This window comes from Drosophila elegans, unplaced genomic scaffold (assembly GCF_018152505.1).
Source record: "Drosophila elegans isolate 14027-0461.03 unplaced genomic scaffold, ASM1815250v1 contig_814, whole genome shotgun sequence".
Classification (NCBI taxonomy): domain Eukaryota; kingdom Metazoa; phylum Arthropoda; class Insecta; order Diptera; family Drosophilidae; genus Drosophila; species Drosophila elegans.
Window position 1 is genome coordinate 19,182,560 of NW_024546167.1, and position 23,622 is coordinate 19,206,181.

General features: G+C 40.9%; 7 protein-coding genes across 11 annotated transcripts; 3 read left to right on the forward strand and 4 right to left on the reverse strand.

Moving 5' to 3' along the window:
* Positions 1-277: 277 nt before the first annotated feature.
* Positions 278-2,285, reverse strand: LOC108148068 (integrator complex subunit 14). The gene is made up of 2 exons (XM_017274921.2): positions 1,679-2,285; positions 278-1,605 (listed from the first exon to the last, which is right to left on the reverse strand). The coding sequence occupies exons 1-2, from the start codon at positions 2,217-2,219 to the stop codon at positions 383-385; spliced, it is 1,764 nt and encodes a 587-aa protein (XP_017130410.1). The 5' UTR covers positions 2,220-2,285; the 3' UTR covers positions 278-382.
* Positions 2,286-3,099: 814 nt separating this feature from the next.
* On the forward strand, positions 3,100-8,353 carry LOC108147960. The gene is made up of 5 exons (XM_017274755.2): positions 3,100-3,242; positions 3,865-4,043; positions 5,792-6,011; positions 6,289-6,871; positions 7,255-8,353. Exons 2-5 carry the CDS (start codon positions 3,955-3,957, stop codon positions 8,028-8,030), a joined length of 1,668 nt encoding a protein of 555 aa, XP_017130244.1. The 5' UTR covers positions 3,100-3,242; positions 3,865-3,954; the 3' UTR covers positions 8,031-8,353.
* LOC108147961 (dehydrodolichyl diphosphate synthase complex subunit NUS1) lies at positions 8,341-10,188 on the reverse strand. Of its 3 annotated transcripts, none has more exons than XM_017274757.2 (3): positions 10,066-10,188; positions 9,385-10,001; positions 8,341-8,816 (listed from the first exon to the last, which is right to left on the reverse strand). In XM_017274757.2, exons 2-3 carry the CDS (start codon positions 9,883-9,885, stop codon positions 8,472-8,474), a joined length of 846 nt encoding a protein of 281 aa, XP_017130246.1. In that variant the 5' UTR covers positions 9,886-10,001; positions 10,066-10,188; the 3' UTR covers positions 8,341-8,471. The 3 variants fall into 3 exon arrangements, with proteins under 3 accessions (XP_017130246.1, XP_017130245.1, XP_017130247.1); XM_017274756.2 differs by having other exon boundaries at positions 10,062-10,188; XM_017274758.2 differs by having other exon boundaries at positions 10,090-10,182.
* A 600-nt stretch (positions 10,189-10,788) lies between these two features.
* On the forward strand, positions 10,789-18,494 carry LOC108147959 (adenylyl cyclase-associated protein 1). Of its 3 annotated transcripts, XM_017274752.2 has the most exons (7): positions 12,944-13,178; positions 14,293-14,815; positions 15,383-15,507; positions 16,015-16,396; positions 16,779-17,326; positions 17,439-17,962; positions 18,027-18,494. In XM_017274752.2, exons 1-7 carry the CDS (start codon positions 12,959-12,961, stop codon positions 18,108-18,110), a joined length of 2,406 nt encoding a protein of 801 aa, XP_017130241.1. In that variant the 5' UTR covers positions 12,944-12,958; the 3' UTR covers positions 18,111-18,494. The 3 variants fall into 3 exon arrangements, with proteins under 3 accessions (XP_017130243.1, XP_017130241.1, XP_017130242.1); XM_017274754.2 differs by lacking the exons at positions 12,944-13,178; positions 14,293-14,815; positions 15,383-15,507 and adding an exon at positions 10,789-10,919; XM_017274753.2 differs by lacking the exons at positions 14,293-14,815; positions 15,383-15,507.
* A 138-nt stretch (positions 18,495-18,632) lies between these two features.
* Positions 18,633-19,405, reverse strand: LOC108147963 (vacuolar protein sorting-associated protein 29). Its single transcript, XM_017274759.2, has one exon. It carries the CDS (start codon positions 19,313-19,315, stop codon positions 18,767-18,769), a length of 549 nt encoding a protein of 182 aa, XP_017130248.1. The 5' UTR covers positions 19,316-19,405; the 3' UTR covers positions 18,633-18,766.
* A 627-nt stretch (positions 19,406-20,032) lies between these two features.
* LOC108148050 (general transcription factor IIH subunit 3) lies at positions 20,033-21,285 on the forward strand. The gene is made up of 5 exons (XM_017274900.2): positions 20,033-20,104; positions 20,164-20,344; positions 20,400-20,595; positions 20,661-21,079; positions 21,141-21,285. Exons 1-5 carry the CDS (start codon positions 20,071-20,073, stop codon positions 21,211-21,213), a joined length of 903 nt encoding a protein of 300 aa, XP_017130389.1. The 5' UTR covers positions 20,033-20,070; the 3' UTR covers positions 21,214-21,285.
* Positions 21,286-21,464: 179 nt separating this feature from the next.
* LOC108148049 (5-methylcytosine rRNA methyltransferase NSUN4) lies at positions 21,465-23,099 on the reverse strand. The gene has a single exon (XM_017274899.2). The coding sequence runs from the start codon at positions 23,090-23,092 to the stop codon at positions 21,575-21,577; it is 1,518 nt and encodes a 505-aa protein (XP_017130388.1). The 5' UTR covers positions 23,093-23,099; the 3' UTR covers positions 21,465-21,574.
* Positions 23,100-23,622: the final 523 nt, after the last annotated feature.

A 23,622-nucleotide genomic window follows, 5' to 3' on the forward strand; every position in this document is an offset into this window, starting at 1 on the left:
GGGCATGTAATATAAAGATTACCGTTAGATTACAATTTTCAAAATATTAGAAATATAAATTAAGATAAAAACTAATATGTTATTTATATTTAAACATTTTTTGTAATATTTAAAATCACAAGAAAAAATGTTATAAATAAAAAATAATTTATTTTACCATTAATTTTAAAAATTATATTCCAAGTATTAAAAATGTATACACATTTTAAAAATTACACTTTATCATATTATTATTTTTCAACCCTTTTACAAAACATACCATATTGAAATATACAAATTGAAGGAATTGAACTAAATTTATGTTTAATAAAATAAAATCAATAACCAGCGTTAGTTCCAAATAAAAGTCAAAAACTAGTACATAATAGACACAACTTATATTTTAGTACATATATGGAGGAGCAGGAGCCGTGGCCGCTGTGCTCCCCGCATCGGAAGCTCCCACTTTCTGGAGCGGTATAATCGTGGACTTGATATCTCTATTCGAGGTCTTTCGCAGCTCCATGGCCGCATGTTGCAGCTGCAAAGTGCACTCGTTGCTGGCTCCATTTAGGCTGAGATGTGCGCACTCCTTCTCCAGCAACATGGCCAATGCCTCCAGCAGCTCCACGAAACCCAGGGCCAAGGCAGCCCTTCGAATTCTGTTGAGCTCCTTGTAGAAATGCTGCGTCTTATCGGGCATCTTCTTGGCATGTCGCAATACTTTCTGGACATCTGATTGCAGGCTGGCCTGTCGAATCCATACAACACTGCTCTGCGAATAGGAGCGGCGATCGGCACGCACCGGAAAACTGGCTGTCTCTCCGGGTGCCAGATCCTCGGGAAATCCCAGCAATTCCAGATCTCCAAGCCAAGGTATTACATTGGTGCCGGGTGGCAGTATGTTCAACATTAGATTCGATTTCTTTTTGCCATCGGTGAAGGCGTATATGAAGCCATACCACTTGTCGCCCACTTTAACCAACGCGGCCATGTTCTCCATTTTCAGGGCTCCATGGAGCAGGACGCAAAGGTTCTCCCTCTGCTGTTCCGTTTGCGGACCTGGTTTCAAGACAATCGTCACATCGTCATCGCCACTCTCCTCGGTTTCCTTTGGATCCTTGGCGAAGAAGTCTTTGATATCTGTTTCCAGCTTCTCCAGCTCATAGTTGGGATTACTGATGTCCAGATTGAGTTTTGGTGGCTTGGCAGCTGCCGGCAAACTGCCAGATCTTCGGCTACCGCCACTCTTTTCGCGCTCCACTTTGGGCAGCACCCAATGACGGCTCCAAGTGGCTGGCGAACCAATATCCGACAGGGCCAGGAAACCACACACCTCAATCTTCTGGTCTATGTGCCGAATGGTGGGTTCTCGTCCAAAAACTGCGGACTTCTGCTCATAAGGCGCCGTGGGTGGCCAGAGCAAAACAGGCGCCTCCATGCGGAAATAGCTGCCACATTTAAGGGTCACCTCCGAGGATTTGTAGCTCGTCTCACACAGACGCTCAATCAACTCGAAAACTGTAGTGCGTCCCAGTTCGCTTTTGTGGCTGGGATTCGGGTTTGGGTTGGGATTTCCTTCCACTGTTTCGGCGGTTTTCACAGGTTTTGTCATAAAGAGCTGGCCTGGGAAGGGAAATAAAGCATAAGGAACTTGCATACTCGTTAAGGGGTTACTTCCACTTATAATTTAATTTACCCTTTAGTGAAACCTTGTCCAGTAGCTGCTGATACACAGCCAATCCTTTAGTGAAATAGTGATCACCATGCAGGCCCAAGCAAATGAAGTTCAGGTTGTAGTTGGCCAGGGTTTTGAGGAAAGCGAACTCCGGTTCCGAATCCTTGCCGGAATAGGCTTCCAGGAAGCCAGTGATGGAAGTGTTGCCAAATCCGAGGCCACAATCCGTAAAGATGACCACTTGGAGGATGTTTTGGTTGCCCCATGGGGACATTATGGAAACCACAGCCTTCAGCATGCTGGCCAAGCAGGCCTTGTCCACGGGTTCCACTTTTTTCACGGCCTGCCGGATTTGGTCATAGTCCCTGGTGAAATCCACTTTGAGTTCCGATGTGGTCGAGTAGAAGAGTAGAGCAAGGTGCTCCAGTTTTCCGGCCGCCGTGAGATTGTCCAGCAAATGCTGAATCCCCTTGATGGCCAGCGATTGGTAGGTGTGCTCATTTCGTCCTGGCACAGGACGAAGCATCGATAGCGATGCATCCAACGCTATTAAAGTGGGCATTTCTAATTGATATTTACAAATTATTTATTTTTCCGGCAAAATTATGTTGTTTATGCATCTTCTTCTTTCGCTCCAGCTAAAATGCCATTCGCATTGCATTCGATCTAACAGTTTCCTGTGAATGGTTGGTTGTCCATAATTTGGCGCCAATTGGGAATTCAAATTCGAAATTTTATCAAAACAATTATAATAAGATAATTTAATTTAATCTTTTTATGTAAATGCAAAAAAAAATTAAAAATCTACATTGAAATATGAATGTCTTTCAGCTTTGCCAATTGATTTACATCACTCTTAACCATCTATTAACAAGTTTTGTACAATTTTCAAAAAGAATTGTTAAAAAAACAAATAATTCATTTAATTTAATTTTCTTATTATTGTATTTTAACACTATATATTTAATATTAACCATTAATTTGTCATGTTGGATAAAATATGTGGTAATATTTATGTGTTAATTAAAGTCTGAACTATTTTATTGTATTAAAAACTAAAATTTTAATCAATAATTTATTAATTTACAATTAGGGCGCCAGCAGAGTTAAATTATTTTTTAACTCTAAGGCATCCCCATAAATCGATTCGAAATGATCGCCTTTAATTGTCTTGATTTTGCCGCAAAAGCATACAAAGAGCATCACCCGAGTCATTTGTTTGCATTCTGCTCAATGGTTTTGTATTAGAATAAATTGAATTTTGATTAGTTTTCAACCCCAATGCAAGGGGCTCTCTAGATTTTAATTACATTTTATTAAAGACATCTGAATTGTTGTCTCACGCTCTTTTGCAGCTGAGAAAAGCGGAGAGCAGAGAGCATCATTATCGGGTAGGAATACGGATGCACATATAGTGAACATCTCCTCCGGAATAGTCGACCATTCAGATCCAGCATCATTCAGAGAACTCAACTCGAGCTGTGAAGACGTCCAAATAAAGTGCTCCGATTAAAAAAACTAAAGTGTTCCAAGTGCAAGACTTTAAAGTAATATTCGAAGTCTACTTAGGCAAATTTTCATAAAAGTGAGTGTTTTATTTATATTCAACAGGCCATCAAATATTATTTAATTATTACAAATTTATTATTATATTTTACTATATTATATACTTGTATTTGTCAACCTTTTAACCCAAGCTTTCTTATCATCGTGTACAAGTTCTGTCTATCTTGAGACATTTTCAATTTTTTACTCATTAACGGTGGCATTTTTTTTTTTAATTCCACGCTCATTAATTTCTGACCCAATTTCCCCAATGCATTATTTTGCACCCCTTCCCTTTTTAAAGGAAAATCTGGCACATGCAGTCCAGTCCAGTGGATATTTTTGCGTCATTTGTTTATCGCTGCAAGAACAATATATATATATGCATATATATAGACATATCCGCACAATGGACAAGGAACCAATTTGCTTTGTTTGCAGTTGTTTCAGCTGCAAATCACTGCAGCCCCCATAAATATTTCACATCAATTTGCCTACAATTGTTTATACAATAATTATTTGCGATAAATATTTTCTGATGTAATTCGTAAGGAAATAAAAAAAAGGCTATAAAATCGATGGCCAAACGACGCCATTGCATTTTATTTTCCAATTTCGATTTTCCATAGCCAATGATCAGTATCCGTTCGATTTTTCCGCAGGTCACGCAGTGGATCTCTACGCGGATTTGCATAGATACCAATTAAAGAACGCATCGAATCGGACCCATATAGACCATCATATCGTGTACGATGGGTGGCAGAAGTCGAACACTTCAATTGGTATTCCTAGCTCTAATTGCAATCGCTCAATGGCAGACGATTGCGGCGGGGCCAGTCTCGTAAGTAAACTAGATCGATCAATTTTAATTTTAAAGTCGCAACAAAAACTCCCCTTTAGGTATAGAAAAGGTTAATATTCATATTTAAAATTAAAATATTGCTAAGAAAAGTTTAAAACGTATTTTATTTTGAATATTGTTTAATCAGTAAAGAATACTCTGGAAATTTTAATTTATAATCCAAATATTCATAATTTGTTCTAGATATTTATTTTAATCAAATTCAAATCGAATGAGAACTTTAGCTGCCCAGATAACCTTTCAAACTTTCAAGAAAAAAACAAAAAAAAAAATCATTCTCAAAAGGCATATCAAAATTTTATTTAAATTCTATAACATGGATTTTCTAACCTAGCGTTTCGAAAGAGTAGATGGTTAATTTCTGGGAGATACCATATCTTATTTTCTTTTAAAGAAATAAAAACCATAAAACTAGAAAGTATTGATTTTCAATATTAATAAAATAAATATGGGACTAAACTCCCTATTTTATCCATTTTTTGTACCCTTAGTCATTATGATTATTATTATTTTAAAAATAATTTTTCATTTTAATTTTGTTCCCCTTTTTTCCCAACCAATTTCATTTGAATTTCATTAGGAAATCTTAAATTTAAAGTAATAATATAAGATGAAAACTCGTAGGCCATTACAAATTTCTCAGTTTTAAGAGCCCAATTACGCCACTTTGAATGAGAGCTCTCAATGGAAAATAACTCTGCGATCATATCTCGTGAAAGGGGCTGTAATTGGATGCTCAAACTTTAGGAATCCCCAGTCCCATTCCCAATCCCATTCCCAATCCCAATCTGTTCAATTCAAAGGAACTGCCATTTCTAGCACTCCCTTTTTATGGCTTTGACACATGTCACACATTGGTTGGCACTATCTTATCCATTCTATATGCCATGTATGCTATGTGTTCCCTTTTAAAAACTGTGAGTTTTTAGCGAAATGTGCAGAGAAGTGAAGTCGGCGCCTGGGACACCAAATGAATGCATCCCATGCACAGCAGCCTCATCCACATCCACATCCACATCCACATTTACATCGAAAACCACTAATGACTAAAATGCCTTCAAAGGGAAACCAAGATGTTTTCTCTGTTCCGCTTATTTATTTGTTTATTTTCGGACTATGGATGGCACGAAGATGGTTTTACTGCACACTTCTCATGCAAATGGGCTGGTAATTCCGATTCCGAGGGGTGATAGAGTGGCATGTGTTCTATGTTTCCCCCCAACTCCATATGTCTATGCTCTATCCATCAGCATCAATGCAATTCACACAAACAGCTTTTGGAATCGAGAAACAGGGTTCCTGACCCTGAGATCCACTCACCACTTATCCATATCCATATCCACATCCATATCCACATCCACGATCCCCTCAATATTTATAGGCATGCACATGCACATGGATGGTGGTGGTCCCATCCATGCTGCATCTTCATCCACCCCCAACTTAGATGATTAATGGTCTAGGGCAGAGCTAATTTTAAGCTATTTTACACTCAGAAAAAGAATTACTTTATATAACATGTCCTTAAAGATCAGCCTACCATATATTTTTGGAAAACATTAGCTTCCAAATTTTTTTTTGGATTTTACTTGTTAATATTAAAACAAATTAAAAAAGCGACGCAGTTTTTGACATTTATTTTTCCAATTGTTTCTGTGCCCGGAATTTTTTCCAAAAATTAAGGAATTTAGTTTTCTGAGTGTACTTATGCCCCGACTCTTTTTTAGAAACGAGGAGCTGCGCGGAACCATCCAGTCGCTGATCTACTCCTACAACCAACTGGACAATAAGTTGGAGCGCCACGAGCATCGGGAACGAGCCTTGGGAGAATTGCTGAAGAAGGCTCTGCAATCCCTGCAAAAGGGTCAGAAGAGTCTGGAACCCATCAATGGGATTTTCGGACGGCTGGACGAGAGGGTCAGCCAAATAGAGACCATGTTGATTACGGTGAGAAAGGGTTTTACACCTAAAATTTATTTAAGTATTTAACAAATTTTTAAATTTGATTTAAAAACCATATGATCTATAATATTCTGTGCTTTATTTAAACAAAAAGGGCGTTCAAGAATTATTAACATAATTTAACAAAGCCTTAAACCTAATTAAAAAAAATTTTTTTAAGATAAATTTATTCACAGTTATTTATAAATTCATCTGGAATATTATATCTGAAATGGGATACTATAAAGCTTAAAAATTCAATTTTTTACCATCTAATCTCTAGCAAGAGGAGAAGTACAACTCGCAGTCGGATCGCTTCAACCAGGCCACGGAGCACATGTTCAAGTGGATGAGGGAGAATGACGAGTGTTTCAAAAGGCCACCGGTTAGTGCCAACCTAATAGCTCCTCCAGCCGCGCCCCCTGCGCCCCCAGCGATTCCGAAGGAGTTCCTGGAGGAGCAGAAGCGTCTCAATACCAAATTGCTGGAGGAGATTCAGAAGCTAACTTCCAGTGTGGCCGCTTTGAAGGAAAGCAGCCAGAAGGCGGCCGATAAAACCCAACAGAACTTCGAGAAACTGCCCAAGGGAGCGGAATTGCTGTCCCAGATCGAGGCCAAATTGCAGGAGCATTCCGCTAGCGTGACCACTGCTGCTCCGCCCAAAACCAATGAATTCGAGGTCCATGTTTTGGGTAGCTTGAATTCGCTGGGTGGAAAGGTGACCGAGTTGAGTGAATCTGTTCAGCGTCCGGTTGCTCCAGTTGGCCTGACCGAAAAGGATCGCTCCTTCATCCAGGAGCTCAGTAACGACACCCTCAACGCCTTGGCGCAGCTCAAGAGCGAGTCCTCTGCCACACAGAAATCAGGTGGGTACAGCATGTTTAAGAATTCCTTAAAAATCACTTTCTGAAAAAATTTCAAAAATTATTTGGATTATTAAAATGATTATTATTGATTTTTTTTAAATCTTTAAAGAGAATTACTTTTAATGTTACGAAATTCTGTCATATAACTATGAAATATGGTAAAGGCTATTTATTGGTCAGCTTATGTTTATTTGGTCAATATCTACTGCCTCACCAAAAATTTTCCAAATCGAAACAATATTTTAAAAGTTATAAGAAAAGTTTTAAATATGACGTCATATTTGAAAAATGAAGTCAATTCCATGGAATATTAATGGGTAGTGGATATTTCTTTCTTCTAAATTTATATTTAACCTAAATAATTGATCTTCTGCTTACCCCAGCCTTGACGGAGACCACGGAGCGACTGCAGCAGACGGAGGCCAATATCCAGGCGGATGTTCGCCAGCTGTCCACGGAAGTGGGCATCCTCAATAAATTCTTCGCCGCGGCCAATGAGAGCAATGTCAAGCTAAACGAGGGACTGGAGGCTCTGGGCAAGTTCAACAACATAATCATGACCAATTCGGAGGTGGTTTTGGACACACAGCGTAAGGTGGAGTTTGGAACACTGAATGTGGTGCAGCGGGTGGGCAAACTGCTGGAGGAGGAGATGACCAAGCTGAGTGGGCTGCTGAAGGAGCGCTTCGCCACGCTGGACGGCACGGTGGTGAATACACAACAAGAGGCGAACAAGAACATCAGTGGACTGCTGGAGACAGAGCTGAACCAGGTGTGGCACCGCATCGAGATTATGGCTGGCGAGATCAGTCAGAGCAGGGAAATGCTGGGAGTGATGCAGTCCGCATCCGATGGCTACATCAACAGCACGCTGGCCACAATGATGGGACTGGGCAGCCGGGTGGAGGAGACCAAGAAGCACATGATCGACATGGACGAGAACCTCAACTTCCTGCTGGGCAAACTGTCACTGATGTCCAGCGAGTTTGCTAACATCAAGAAGGGCTTGGCCGATTCCCTCGAGGATTTGCGCAACTCCTTCCATGTCATCCACGAGCGAATGCCCACGGGTCCGGGGCCACATAATACCGATAAGAACAAGTATCTGACCGATGTCAATCTGCTGTCCAAGCGCCATGCTGAACCTGAAAGGGAATAGAAGGGATTCGCTGGGAATTAACAAGATACAATACTCCTAACCATAGCGTCTAAGTCTGCCTACTTACATGTAAACATTTAGTTGCACTTAAGTCAATAGCACGGCACAACAATCTATACATCTTCACTTGTTGCTTAAACCATTTAAAAGTATACAAATAAATGAAGTTTAAGATATCCAAAGAAAATATATAATTTCATTACATTATATTATTACTTTATATAAGTGCTATCGACCTAATCGCAACTGTACATACTTATGTCAAAAATCGATCTTAAAAACCTTAAACCCTGCCCCGAAATACACTTTCTTTACGAACAATACACTTTTGTGGTTTATTCTTACGAACTAGAGGAATTCCTGGCGATAATTTACATATGTATAGTTAAGGTAACTAGTTAATATAAGGGTTTCGTTTCCCACTCAAAAAAACAGGGCCATCTACGTTCCCCATCGTTGTTCGCATCGCGAGTACTTGGACAGGATGTTGGCGAACGTTTCCACGTCAAAGTGGCGTCCACTGGGATGCGTGTGGAACTCGGTGAAGCGCACATGCCAGGGCAGCAGGCCGTAGGTGCAGGTTTGCCGGGCAAAAATGATGCCCAACTCCGGTTCCGGGGCCACGAAACCGAGTCGCTTGTCCAGCATTTCGGTGATCTGCTCCGTGAGCGCCTCGCGCTTTTGCTGGAGTAGATTTTGCACCATTGGCGTCTCCCTTTTCTCGTACAACTCCCGGCAGACATCGGCGATCAGGGCATGGCCATCGGCGGCGCTGATTTGATAGAGCTGCAAGAGGTAGAAGCCAAAAAAAACTCAATTAACAAATGATAAGAGATCGATTAGTTCCGGGAATCGCTTGGCATACCCTTGACAAAAGGGTTATTAGTTTTACTATAAAGAGTAGAGACCATTTGCTTATTTATGCCTAACTAAACTGTCCCTATCTATATATTTAAGTTTTTAATTTTTTTGATACCATCTTTTCAAGTTTTTATATTATAAAGATTTAAAATTACCTAGTTGCCCAAATTTGGCTTTTAAATAATTTTAAATTTACACAAAACTTAATCTAAAACTTTTAGTACTACTTAAAGTTAATAATTAATGAAAATTAAACATTAGAAAGCTTAAGTTTTAAGTATTTTCAGTTAAAATAAGTTTATAATTTCTTTCTGAACATTATTTGCAATGTGAAAAGTAACTATTGAATGTTAATTTATTATTTGGTTCTGTTTCAAAGTAAATAGAAATAGTAGCACTACATAAAGAACATTTTTAATCTGCAAGGGCATATTGAACTTCGTTCTTTGGATCCAAACCTGTTCCGCCCCCTTATCAATTCCCGCCCACTCACCTGCAGTTGTGTGGAATGTGAGCCGTTTGCCCCGTTCACATAACCATTTGTCTTTTGTCCGTTTTTGGGGGAAGTCTCCACTTTGCTGGGACTATTCGGAGTAGGAGTTTTTGACCACTTAAAGGAGCTGCCTTGATTCTCGCAGAGATCAGCCAAATCCACATAGCCTTTGTCTTTTGAGCGCCTGTCGAACAAACTGACATGCTTGATGCCCACATCCAGGGCATAGTTAAAGATCCTTCGCAGGAGCACTGCATCCACGCCGGTGTCCATGGGTGAGATGACCAGGACGAGATGCTGTGGCGTCTTCGTCAACTGGGAGCGGCAGTCAGCGAGCACGCGTCGCTCGTGAAGATCACGTGCCGTTGGGCTAAGCCAATAATCATATGACCACCTGGCCACCAGTGCATTGAGGCGCTCTCGAAACCGCCAAATCAACTCGTAACCACCGATCAGGAGCAGCAGAATCCTGCCCATCAGCAGGCACAGCACCTCGATCATGTTGGTGCAGTTTCCAGGGGCGGTTTGTCCACCTGCGGGTTCGGCCTTCCACTCGCAATCCGCTCCTGTTGCTTCTTCGAAGAATCCCCTTCGCAGTGTACACAAGCGAACATAACCTGCAAGTGGGCGGTGCGGATTTGAAAGATTAGGGCTTTCCTGGGGAGCCGGCAACGTACCCACTGTGTTCCAGGGTCACTTGGCTACCTGCTCAGTCACTTGGGCGGCGGGGTCATCGTGTTATCCAAGTTTTAACCGATGCTCTCTCCCAGAATAATGAAGTACGTGTTCTTGAGTGTGACCAGGCGGCGATTGAAGTAATATACCAGAATAGTATATTTCGCTTATCTTGAGTGGCTATTTCGTTACTATTCCGATTTTTACAACTTAATAAGGTTTTAATTTCAAACTTATCTATCCGTTTTAAATTAAATTAGCAATGGCTTGTGCTGCTTGCTTTATGATGATATAGTTCTTAACCTCTTTTGGGTTGCTATTTTGTTATAGCTGTATAAATTTTTATATGTAGTTAGTTGTTTTAAGTGTTCCTTACCTTGACCAATCTTCAAACTACTTTTCTCACCACGATTAGGACAGTTCAGAACTTGACAACAAACAGTAACTTTAATTTTTAATGAGTTATAAGCTTTTGAATAAGCGGTGTATATTATTTTGAATTATTTGATATATTAAAAATGTTGTGATTTCCATAAAATAAATATTTCTTAATACAAGACATATTTAATTTAAAATAAAACTATGGCAAAAAACTAGGAATAAGTCTGGGCTATCTGTCTTGATTTTTTTTTTTTTTTTTTGCATTTTTAGACATTTTAAAGATTTTGTATTTTTATTAAAATAAAATACTAAGAATGTGTCGTGATATTTTGCATCTCACCTGAGCTGGTCACACCGAAAACCACGCCAAGTTTGCTATTATTTTCGCCTTTGCCGGTTTGTGAATTCGTCTTCTGTTCTCGTCGGTTCTATAAAAGTAAAAACTGCAATCTATTGCCAATTCAACACCAAAAACAGAGGTGAGTAATGCCAGCTATTCGCTTTCTCTGTCGCACAGCGTTTAATAAAGCGGGGCTTTGTTTTTTTTGCAAGCCATTTTTCTCTAATTCGCCGGCCCAAATTGTCTACTGAATTTATATGGAAGAGGGGAAGGGGAAGGGTTAACCCCTGAGCAAGTGTGTGTGTGGGTGTTTATACATGTACTACAAATAAAATAAAAAGAGAGCAAAAAAAAAGACAAGAGACAGCTGTGAGATGGCTATTTTTGTGTGATTCATTTTGTTTGTAAAATTAAATTCTATATAGTGTATTTTTAACGATGATTTCATATCCGATTCCATGGTTTTTCATATACCACTTACCAGCACTAATTAATTGCCAGCAATTGTATGCAAATTAACCCTCAAGCAGGTGCCTTTTTGGTATGTTAACCCCTTCGATAAGAAATAACTACTCAGCTGTTTCGGCCATTTTGTTGTTGTTGTTTTCGCTGACTCACACACCGAAAAAAATATATATAAACTTATATAGTTTACGCAAGACCGAACCCATTTGTTTGTGTTTGTATGCGGATGACTCAGAAAATAAAGTTGGCCAAAAAACGCTATCAGCGAATTTCGATTGAAAATAGAGAAGTGAGATTACAAGTTATGTTCGATTCCGGTGGGGAAAAAAATAAATGCCTGGCCTTATAAGGCGGCAGATCTTAAGTTTTCCTTTTACCATTTTCCCCTCATTTACTTGTAATTCGAGCTCTCTCACTCACACTTAGTCGTTTAAAATAACGGTTGTTCAGCTGCAGACATTTAATCTTCTTGATTTCTAGTTTTTTTCTTCTGCTTTTTTTGCACGCAACAAACGCATCTGCTGCAAAAACAACTACACGATCTAGTATCGCCAGGCGAAAGTTGAATCTCGGTTTACTTATCTCGTGAAAAGCCCCTCTTCCTCTTTAAGACACGATACTAATGCACTCTTGTTGCCCAGTCATTTGTTTAAAGCTACTTTAAGACAAAAACAACTATTACGGGTGCAATAAACTCATTGCAACAAAGGCTAAAAAACAAAAACATGCGCAAATGGGACAGAAATCTATGGGCAGTCAAAGTTTTTATACCCTTGCCCTTTACTTTCAACTTTCTTTCGAATTGCAGTAAATATTTGTATTACAAACTATTTTTCTGGAAAGTTTTTTTTTAATAAATGGTAGTTATTAACCCTCCCAAAAATACAATCTTTTTTAAGGAAAGTTATCTTTTCTTATATGGCCAATAAAACTATGGGTTTGGTAAGGTTTTTACCTTGCTTCAATAGTTAACATTAGCTGTAGTATCCACTGTAAGGGTATATTAAAAATCAAATTAATGTTTGCGCAACTCTCTCAGAGAGTTTTCTCATTTTCCGGCTTGAGTTTTAAAGCTTTCTCTGCTGCAAAATGTGCAAGATTTCGAAGCTTGCATAAAATCCTGCATGCCAGGCCATAAAGCGGTTATTGAATCAAACACATTTTCATTGCCAAGCCGTTGACTGGCCTGAAATGGTCAAAAGCAGCAGCGCTTTGTACCAAAAAAGGCAACCAAAGTTAACAGAGGTCTTTTAACAGAGTCCTGTTTAAAAACCGAATCAAAACTTCGAATTCGAACTCGAAACCGAAACCAAAACCGAATCCCAATCGGAATCCGAGTGCGTGGGCGTGCGCTTCGTTTAGGGTGTGTTCGCCGTGTGTAATCGCATTTGTGTGTCATTTAGTCCTGTGTTTGGAAGTCACTTGACCCAGTTGGAGGTCTTCAGGTCCGGAGTCCTGCTCTTCATTTTAATGTGCCAATATATTCGGTCGAAGTTCAACTATACACAATGCTAAATGAGCAAGGAGTGGCCGCCGTCACCTTTCGAAAGCACTAAAATTTATATGACTGCTGCTAATTTGATGTGATGTGCCAGTGTTGTGACCGCCGCTGCTTCAGCAAAACGTGAAATCCTCCGGAATACAGTAACGGAAATTACATAATGTGCTTGATTCGTATTTAGAGTGTTGAATCGAAGAAAACCGCCTACAAAAATGTTCTCCTGCTGCCGTTCCAATCCCAAGAAAAAGGATAAAAACATCGAGGAGGATGGAGAAAAGGCCACCGAAAAGGGGGAACCGCAGCTGAATGGAAAAACGGAGATTCAGGAGGATATCCAAAAGGATTCGGCCAAAGAGGAACCCTCGAAACCAGAAAAGGCGTCTACAAAAGCGCATAATCCTGTGGATGAAGGCACCCAGGCAAACCTCACTGGTATTGAAGCAGACCTAAGCCTAAGTATTATATATACAAACCACTCTATGTACTCTCCGGCTTTTGAGCTCAACAGCTGTGTCGGCTTTTGTCTGCTCTCCGGAACGAATCACCGTATCCGGCCGGTTATCCGTCCCATGCATTATTATTATTATGCAGCCGACCACTACTTTTAGCTCTTTTTAAACTACTTCAAAGGCTTTTTAAGTGCCCTTCTCAGTTCACTTTTAAGTTTTCTCTACTGTGCTTTCTTGGGTTTATTTCTGTTAATTTTATATTTTTGAGATATATCAGAAATAGCACCGATACGCAGTTGATTAATGAGGAATAGCTAATGACAGTGCATACTATACATATCTGTGTTGAACATTAAAATCGTGCACATCGATCAAAGTGTATCTATTAGTATAGTAGAATATACTATATATAATATATAGTACTTACAGTTGAGCTTACAAATATAGAAACAGAAATGAAGGTCATAATGTTCTCCAAATTTGTATCGTTTATTTGTTTTGCTTAGGTATAATTAATACAGACACAAACAAACAAATAATGAGATACTAAATATAGCAAATGTTTTCTTTTAGCCATGAAAAAGAAGTCAAAATATTATAACAAATTTTTTAGTCAAAACAATAAATTTTTGTAGTCAAAATTTATGTTTTTTTTCAAAATATTTTAATCATTTTGTCAAAATATGTCAATTTTTTAGTCTACATTTTTTTTATTTGTCAAAAATAATAATTTTTTAATTGAAAACAACTAATTTCTTAGTCAAAAATATTATCTTTGATCAATAAAATATTGTTATCTATCAACTTTTGATTCTAAGTTACCATGTTTTCTATTACTATTATTTTATGCTAACGCTTTTCCATGCGAGATAAGCAATAAATAAATAACTACTTAATCTATCACTGACCATGACATCATGGTTGTTAATTGAAAAAGCCTTTTAAAAGCGTTAAATGACAATAATGAAAACAGGAAGCGAAGTAAGCCAAGACTAAAGTGAAGTAATCAACTTAAGTATGGGTGCTTTTCTTGATGAACGTCTCTGTGTATTTCAAGCTTGATGTGTAGAGTAATCTTAAGCAACACTTTCCAACAGCCCAACCAACTCAGGCTGACAAATCACCAGCAACTTCTTCAGCACCAGCACAAGTTCCAGATTCAAAGAACCTGGAAACGGAGGCGACAGCAGCCCGCTCGACGCACTCTTCCACATCCACGGCACCACCTGCTTCGATGACCAGCGGCGATGCGGAGGAGTCGGATGACGTGGTGGTGGCGGCGGCTGAAGTTACTCCAACCACGCCACCACCACCCCAGCCACCGCCCACCAAGAGCTGCCTGTCCCGCCACAACTCCACGCATCAGTCAATCAAAAAGAAGGTGAACATCAGCAATCGGGCAGAGATCATTGAGCCGGATCCGCTGCCCCTACTCCTGCTGGCCAGCCAGAATCAGAACTCCCTGCTGGACGACGACGAGGTGTTCTCCGACTCACTGCCTCCTCCAAAGCGGGAGAGCATGTGTGCTCCATACATCGAGGGGGGGGATGTTGTTTCGGAGACCCTGTTCTTTGCCCACGGACTGCCCTCCTGGTTCGACGATGAGCGACTCAATGAGATGTATGCTTAAAGTTTTGTTCTGGCTAAACGAAATTTGTTTGGATTTATACAGAAGTGATTTTTTTAATAATATATAATTTATAGACATTTTTTTGTACCTTAAGGAGTAGCTAATTTAATTAAAACAACCACAGAATTTTTATTACATTTAAAGTTTACTATGGAAAGTTACCCTCAGATGCAGTGCACAATAATTTGCTATTTTTGGGAATTTTTATAAGGAAAACTACTAAAATGTTAAAACCAATTCATAAAATATATATAAAAAAACATATATTAATATACATATATATTTGATCATATTTTTTATTTGAAAATATTTAAAATTTCAAAGTTACAAGTGAGGTAAAGAGGATATCTTAACTAGAAAATTTACTGGAATTTTTTAAACTAAAAAAAGGAGCCGCCAGGGCAACCCAATTAACTACAAAGTGTTCTTGTAAAAATAATTTTAGAATAAGAATCGAACAAGTTTTGTTTAAGCCAGAACAGATTGACCTTTCCCACTGCCTTCCCTTTATTGATTTCGTTTGAATGTGGCCTCCTTTGACGTCGTTCCATGTCCAGCGGCTGCATCGAGCCACCGGTCACTCCAGTGGGACGCGACGAGCTGGAGCTCAAGCGCCAGCGTCTCTACACGGAGCTCCTGCGGGCTGCTCACGCGGCTGTGGAGCACAGCGTGGCCGTGCGGGGTATGCGAGCTTCGATAGAGTCCGATTCGTTTGTTATTTTCGCTCTAAAATATCAAAAAAGTTACTTGGCTTGGGTTTTGAAATCTAGGCTTTTTGAAGGGTATGTTAATTTAGAAATTCTCCTATCTTCTAAATGCCCAAAAGAAATCCAAGTCGAGTAACTTTATTAAAGGTTTCAATTTAGTCACTTTCTCTTTTAGTTTTCTTTGTGACGTTTTTGCATGCAGTTTTATCAACTTCACTCGTTGGGACTAGCTCTCTTATTGCATTTTTGATTAATAAGTGTTTAGTGCACTTTTTTTTGTCCTACATCATCTAATCATCCACAAACTCATGATGAGAGATTCTTCTCGGGAAGCTTAAGTTTTTAAGATATTGTGATTGCACGGGGGTTTTTTATCACGCTGAAACATCACTTCACTTTAGTATTCATCTTTTTAAAACTCAATGTTATTATAAGTATTAGTTGTCAAGCAAGTATTTAATTATTTTCTTTTTCTGGTTCAGATAACGAGCCGGAAGCCAAGCCCACGGCTGCTGTTCACCACTTGGAGAACATTTGCGAGCGACTGGAGACCCTCGTCGACCGATTGGAACGCACTTTAACGGCTCCCCAGCCCATTGAACTGCCCACGCCCACTCTTCCGCCCCCGCGAACCGAAGACGCAGAAGTTGCAGAAGAAGCTCTTCCAGTTGCAGAGAAAGTAGAATCGCCACCACCACCACCACCTCCTTTACCGCCCAGCAGCAGCAGCAGCAGTAGCAGCAACATGAGTGTCGCCGGATTCGAGGACATTGTGGCGGGTCCGCTGAGCCAATATCTATCCCTATCCGCCCAAATTGGCGGCGATGTGGCCCAGCATGCGGAGCTCGTAAAGAGCGCCTTTGAGTGAGTCAGCCTAAATGAGTCATTCATGTACAGCTGCGGTCAAAATAATAGTATATAACTAGCCTATGGAAAAAGCAATAACAAATAGTTAGAAAGCCAGTTAAAAAAAAATGTATACAGTTTCATGAAGCTCATAGTTCATGAAGAACATAGGTATAATATTTCAGATAGCTAAAAAGTATTCAAAAATAAGCAACTTTTTAAAAATGTTTTATATTGTCGTAAAGTTAATACTTTAAATAAGGCAACCACAATAACAGCTTTTGTTATATGCCATTATGCACTTTACATAGTGCCACTATTGTTATTTAGACCGCATCTGTATATCTATTTAATCTATATAATAAAATATAAACTAATCATTGGCTTTCTTTACACACAGCTTCCAACTGCAGTACGTGACGCTGGCCACTCAGATTGCCCAGCCGGCGCAGCCCAAGCAGGCGGAGCTATTGAAACCGACCTCGACGCAGATCAGCGCCATCCAGGACTTCCGCGAGAAGCATCGCTCCTCGGCCCTGTTCAACCACCTGTCGGCCATCAGCGAGAGCATTCCCGCCCTGGGTTGGGTGTGCGTGGAGAAGACGCCCGGTCCGTATGTCAAGGAGATGAACGATGCCGGCCAGTTCTACACGAACCGAGTGCTGAAGGAGTGGAAGGAGAAGGACGTGAAGCACGTGGAGTGGGCACGCGCCTGGGTGCAAACGCTCACCGAGCTGCAGGCCTACATCCGGCAGTATCACACCACCGGTCTGGTTTGGTCCGGCAAGGGAGCTGCTCCCTCGGGCGGTGCTCCGCCACCACCACCACCTGGTGGTCTGCCCCCACCGCCTCCCATGCTGGATCTGAGTGCCCTCAAGCTGGACAGCGCCGGAGATGATCGTAGCGCACTGTTTGCCCAGATTAACCAGGGTGCCGACATCACCAAGAGTAAGTAGTGAAGAGAAAAACTGCACAACAGGAAAACAAAATGGAATTGTACCTGTCGAATTTAATATAACACTAAGTTATATAATATAACTAATATTTGTTAACTTTACAGGCTTGAAGAAGGTAACTGGGGAGATGCAGACCCATAAAAATCCTTCTCTGCGCACAGGACCGGCTCCCTTCAAAACGCCAGCCCAAGTGGGCGGTAATAAAGGCGCTAGCGCTCCTTCAAGTGCGCCCGCCAAGGCGCCCGTTTTCGAGCGTGATGGCAAGAAGTGGATCATTGAGTACCAGAAGAACAACACCGGGCTGCTGGTGGAGAATGCCGAGATGAACAACGTGGTGTATGTGTTCCGCTGCGAGGGATCCACGTTGACCGTCAAGGGCAAGGTGAACAACATTGTGTTCGACTCTTGCAAGAAGTGCTCGCTGCTGTTTGATTCGGTGGTGGCCTCCGTGGAGTTTGTCAACTGCCAGAGCGTCCAGATGCAGGTGCTCGGCTCGGTGCCGACGGTGTCGATCGACAAGACCGACGGCTGCCAGATGTATCTGTCCAAGGATTCGCTTGGAGTGGAGATTGTCAACTCCAAGTCGTCGGAGATGAACATTCTCTTGCCCGACGACTCCGGCGATTATGTGAGTTTATATTTGATCTATTTGCTTTGTATAAATTATTAATTATTTTGTATTATATTTCCAGACCGAATTGGCTTTACCAGAGCAGTATAAGACCACCATTGCCGGCAAGACCCTCAAGACTGTTTGCGTGGACAGCCTCGGTTAATATGGATACCCTTTAAAGGAATCCCAACCGTTGCTTTTCCAACTATCATCAGCAAAATTAGCCAGGCAGCAATCATAATTGTATTTAATTATAAGCGCAAAATGTTCGTATTTCAGAGATTTTTAAACCAAACTTTTCGTAATGACGAGATGATGTTGCCAAAACTTTGCTATCCTGGCTAGTGGAAAGTATTTATATAATTTATTTCGATGGAAAAGCGATGGCCACAAAACAACCGAACCCAATGTATTTATATCGAGAGTGTGTGTATTGAAACTGAGCACCCAATTCGAACTTTTGAAGCAGACTCTTTACCCGATCATCAGATGTAACTCTTTTTTATATTCTATTTAAATAAAATTTAAACATTTTTTATCAGATAAATGGTGGAGTTTTTAAGGAGGTATAAAAGTTTCTTACTGAACCCAATTAAAAAAAACCCAATTTTGTTTCATTAAAATTTAAAAACATTCTTGATTCGTTCATAATTTTATTTTCTATTTAAATGAAATGTCAGCATTATTTTTATCAGATAAAAAAATGTGAACTTGATTTATTGCTACGTACATTTACAATTTGTTTAATAAAGCCAAGCTCGCGGGGATCAAGGGGTATGTTGTGAGGTTTGGGAATGGCTGGTGGCTAATACTGGGACCCTAGGATTTCTTGTACTCGATCCGTTCCACCTTGACCTCATCGCCAATCAGTTGGTAAACGTACGTGACCACCGTGGTGCTCTGGATGTCCATGAGAACGAACGAGGGCACCACATTGGTGTCCAGCGGATTGAAGGCACCGGTCGCTGATCCAGGATTAATGTAGAACTTGTTGCCGTGCTCGTAGGCCTCGAATTTGTACGTGTGTCCTGTGATGAGGATGTCTACGTCCAATTGTCGCTGGATGAGGGCCAGTGCCTCGGGATCGCCGCGTGGGACCACCTGGTGGCCGTGGCACAGTCCAATCCGGAACTGGCCCACCGTGACCACCTTCTGCTCCGGGTACGTGAGATTCTCGTCGAAATCGCCACGCACTATGTGTACATCGTTGGCCAGGGATTTCAGATAGTCGTAGGACTCCTTGGTGCAAATGTTCCCGGTGGCCAGGATGTGGTGGATGCGGCCCGGCACCAGCAGCTTCTTGAACTTGGCCGGCAGACTGCTGCATCGGTGCGGAATGTGCAGGTCGCCAAGTACCAAAACTAACATCTTGTCCTTTTTAAAGAGCTTTGTTTTGTTTCACAAAAAAAATTGTGAAACGCCCAGCAAATATTACGATAGACTGCGATATCGAATGCAGTGCGTCTATCGATAGTGGTGGCACTTCCAGGTTGGAAAGATAGTAGGTGGACAAAACGGGGATTTTCATGTTGCCTATATATATTTATTTTTTAATATGTGGATAGCATTGTTATTTAAGGAAAATTAATCTCTTTGGGATAGCTTTGTCTTTTAAATTTCCAAAACGACTAAACATGTAAATCGCTTTAGTTCGGCCAGCTGTCCCATACAAACAACTATTTCAGCAAATTAACAACCTCGGACCGTGTTTTATTAAGAAAAAATAAAAATCCGTAGTAGCTTGTACCGCAGCATGTTTTAATTGTTGTTTGCTCAATTTGGAAAGCAAACTTTTTCTTATTTCTGGCTTAATAACAGCTTTATCCAGCAAAAAAAATACATATAAGCAAGTTATTAGGTCCCAAAAAATGCAAAATAATAAAGTTTAGCAACTCAGCAAATCGGCAATTATCAGGAATAATTTTGTGAAAATATTTTCTCCATTATCAGCGATTCAAGTTCACTATTTTTGAATGTTTAAAATTTGAGTAGCGAAAAAGAAAACCGATATATGAAGCGCCCTACTAAAATATCGAATGCATGCGCATCTCTACCGATAACATTGCCGGCGAAAATGGAACATCGATTACAGTGCATCTCTACCGATAACATTGCCGGCGAAAATGGAAGCGGATCAAGCAGCAGCCATCAAAGAAGGTGCGTGTTTAAACCCAACTAAATACCTGTAAAAAATTGCTAAAATAGCCAAATTGCAGCCGAAACGTGCATTGACCTCTTGGTCATCGTGCTGGACACGAATCCTTCCCAGCACATTGTGCGCCAGAACCCGCAGAACCTCACCCAAATCCTGGAGGCGGTGATTGCCTTCGGGAATGCGCACCTCATGCAAAAGGCCCAAAACAAATTGGCTGTGTTATCCTGCTCCCATCATGCCACGTAAGTTGTCTGCTTAACCCTTTATATTTATATTAAATGAATTTAATTCCTGCAGAAACTTCCTGTATCCTTTGCCCCGGCGACAAGTGGAATTGCGCCAAGTGGATGGTCAATATGAGGCCTTCAGTCTGGTGGAGAAGACAGTGAAACAGCAGCTGGGCAGCATTTTGATGAATGCCCCACGACTTAGTGCTCCTTGTGAGAGTCTCCTGGCCGGCAGCATGTCCATGGCACTGTGCTATATATCTAGGGTAATTGATAGCCCTAAGGATGACCTTTTAAGACTAGTAATCAATCCAAAACTAATCCCCTACAGCTCCAAAGGAGTGTGGCACCTGGCGTCAAGATGCACTCCCGCATCCTCGTCCTGACCGGCAGCAATGAGTGCGCTTCCCAGTACATGACCTTCATGAATGTCTTCTTTACCGCCCAGAAACTGGGCATTGTGATAGACACCTGCGCCCTGGACAAGACACTCAGTTTGCTCCAGCAGGGCTGTGATATTACCGCCGGACAGTTCCTCAAGGTCACCCAATTGGATGGCCTGCTGCAGTACCTCCTGTGGGTCTTCCTGCCCGCCCCGCAAATTCGTCACAAATTGGTATTGCCGCCACCGCCCAAAGTGGACTACCGGGCCTCCTGTTTCTGCCATCGTGAGCTCATCGACATTGGCTATGTCTGCTCGGTCTGTCTGTCCGTCTTCTGCAAATACAGTCCAATTTGCACCACTTGCCAGTGAGTATTGATAGTGTAATTTCCTTGAACTCTACTCATAAATGACCTTTTTCTTTTGCAGTACAATTTTCAAGAACCCCGGTCCTTTGCCAGTGAAATCTAAAAAGAAAAAGAAAACGGACAAGCAAATGTAATTCTAGAAGTAGCAAATACTGCTGGTTGAACGAAACAGTATATTCAATATAAAGGTACTTTTTAATTTCTAATAGAATTTGATTAATTTCGAAAATAGGTGTTCTATGATTATATTTGCCCCGCTTCCAAACAAATCATTTAAGATACAAATTTTTATACTGCTGACATAAGAAAACAGTATATTAATTTTAAAAAGACATTGATTTAGTTAAAAAATCAAGTCAATCAATTAAGTCATTTACCTATTTAGAAGTATATAGGTATATATTTAAATTATCCGCTTTAAAAACAAACAACTTAGGTAGACGTTGAAATCTTTTTTCAAATTACAGCTTTAACATTCATCTTTAATTTAGTTTCTCAAACATTTCTAGTTATTTTACTGAAATACATGGGTCCAAAGTTGGCCGGCAGGTAGGGCACTACCATTTGTCCATACTTCAAACCCTTTGGGTGCTCAAACTTGAAGACATCGCTGAAGAGCGCCGTGTGCTGGCTCAGATCCTTGATGGTGGCGGTGATGCCATGCTCCGTGAACACCTTCTGCAGGGCCATGTGAACCACACCATCGTTTTGAATGGGCGACAGCGAGCAGGTGGAGTAAACCAAGCTTCCACCTGGTCTTAATAGTCGCAGGCAGTTGGAAAGGATGCCTGCCTGGAGTTCGGGAATCCTCAGGCGTTCCTTAATGCGCGTTGGCTTAAAGATGTTATTGTCCTGCTCGTTTACCACATGGCGATCCGTGGTGCAGGGCACATCCACCAGGATCTTGTCAAACTGCTCATACTGGTCCAGATTTCGAGCATCGCTCTGGTTGAAGATGAGCCGCTTGCCCGCCCACCGCTCCTTATAATCAAACAGATACTCCTGCATCACTTTCCTCAGCTTGTTCAGTCGGGACTCTTGGATGTCATTGCAGACGAGGTGGTCCAAGTGAAGGGTCTGCAGCATGAGCAGCGATTTGCCGCCAGGAGAGGCACAGGCATCGAGCACTCGCTCACCGGGCTGCACCTGCAGGAAAAGCGGTGGCAAAGTGGAGGCGCCATCCATCATGAAGTGGGAGAGCACTCCCGTCAAGCACTTTTTGGGCCCCTTAAAGTCCGAGCAATTGCCCATTTCATAGGTGTACAAAGAGAGATGCTCGGGATAGTGAAACGAAGGCTCCTTTTCAATGGTGAGCGGGAAATCAGCACTGGTCTGATAGTACTTATAGTGCTCCGACTCCGCCACCCAATCCTCCATGCCCTTGATGCTGTGAGCGGGCATATATTCATAGAGTCCGCCAGTGCCGAACTGTGGATCCACCAAACGATGCTCATCCAGCTTTACATCTTCCTCCAAAGCCTTGGTTAAGCTTTGCCTAAAGGGATTATGGATTTCCTCCACCTCTGGCAGCTTTTCCTCTAAATTATCAAACTTCAGTTGTTGTGGCAGTGCTGTGGCTGAACCATCCTCTCCAGAACTCGGATAAATAGAGGCCACTTCACGTTCCTGCTGCTTTCGGAGTAGGGCATCTAGTTTACCCTCTATTTCATGACGGGATTTGCCTTGTTCCGGCATCGTTGCCACACCATTCTTTAGACGATCCTGGGCCAGATTAATCAGGGACTTCATGTTGATGGCTCCATCCGTTTCCAGCATGCTGCATGTCTGCTCCGTGTCCCCGAAATTGTTCACCATGGCAACGTATTTGTGCCTCGTTAGAAGCGCTGCCCGCATGTTCTTCCATCGGCTGCCGTAAACACTGCCGTAGAAATCATCAAAGTTATCCATTGCCCGGTCGCAATTGTTCTTCTTGTTCTGCACGAGGTTCCATCGCTTCTTGGCTCCGCTCTTCCATCTCCTTGGCAGCAGGATAATGCTGCGAACTTTTAACATTTTATACAATATCAATATGCTGTGAAACCGGCAAAGTTGTTATGTACAAATCATATGTTTCCGCAGGAAAATCGATAGATGTTGGAGGGGTTATCGAGTTGAGTTTTGGCGCTACAAATATATCGCTATTCAAAAATTGATAAGAGAAGTCTAAGTAAAAAAAGGGAGAAAAGAAGTCTAATATGCTAATTATAAGATTTGAAACTCCTTTAAGTTATTCGGTTAAATATAGTATTTACTGAAAACAATTATTTTCTTTAGATTTTGAATTACTATAATTTTTAATTTTGATGAACAAGAAAGGAAAATTTAACTTATATTTAAACATAATATAATATTATATCATGCTAACCATTCATAAAAAAAGAAAGCATTAAGGACGCTTGAAATTTGAAATACATAGGAATTCAAAAAAATTATTTAAGTTTTTTATCAAGAATACATTTTTTTTTAAATATATAACAAAGGCTTGTTTAGAATGTTTAGAGGTTACAGAACATGTTACAGGGACATGTTTTTTTATGTCAATA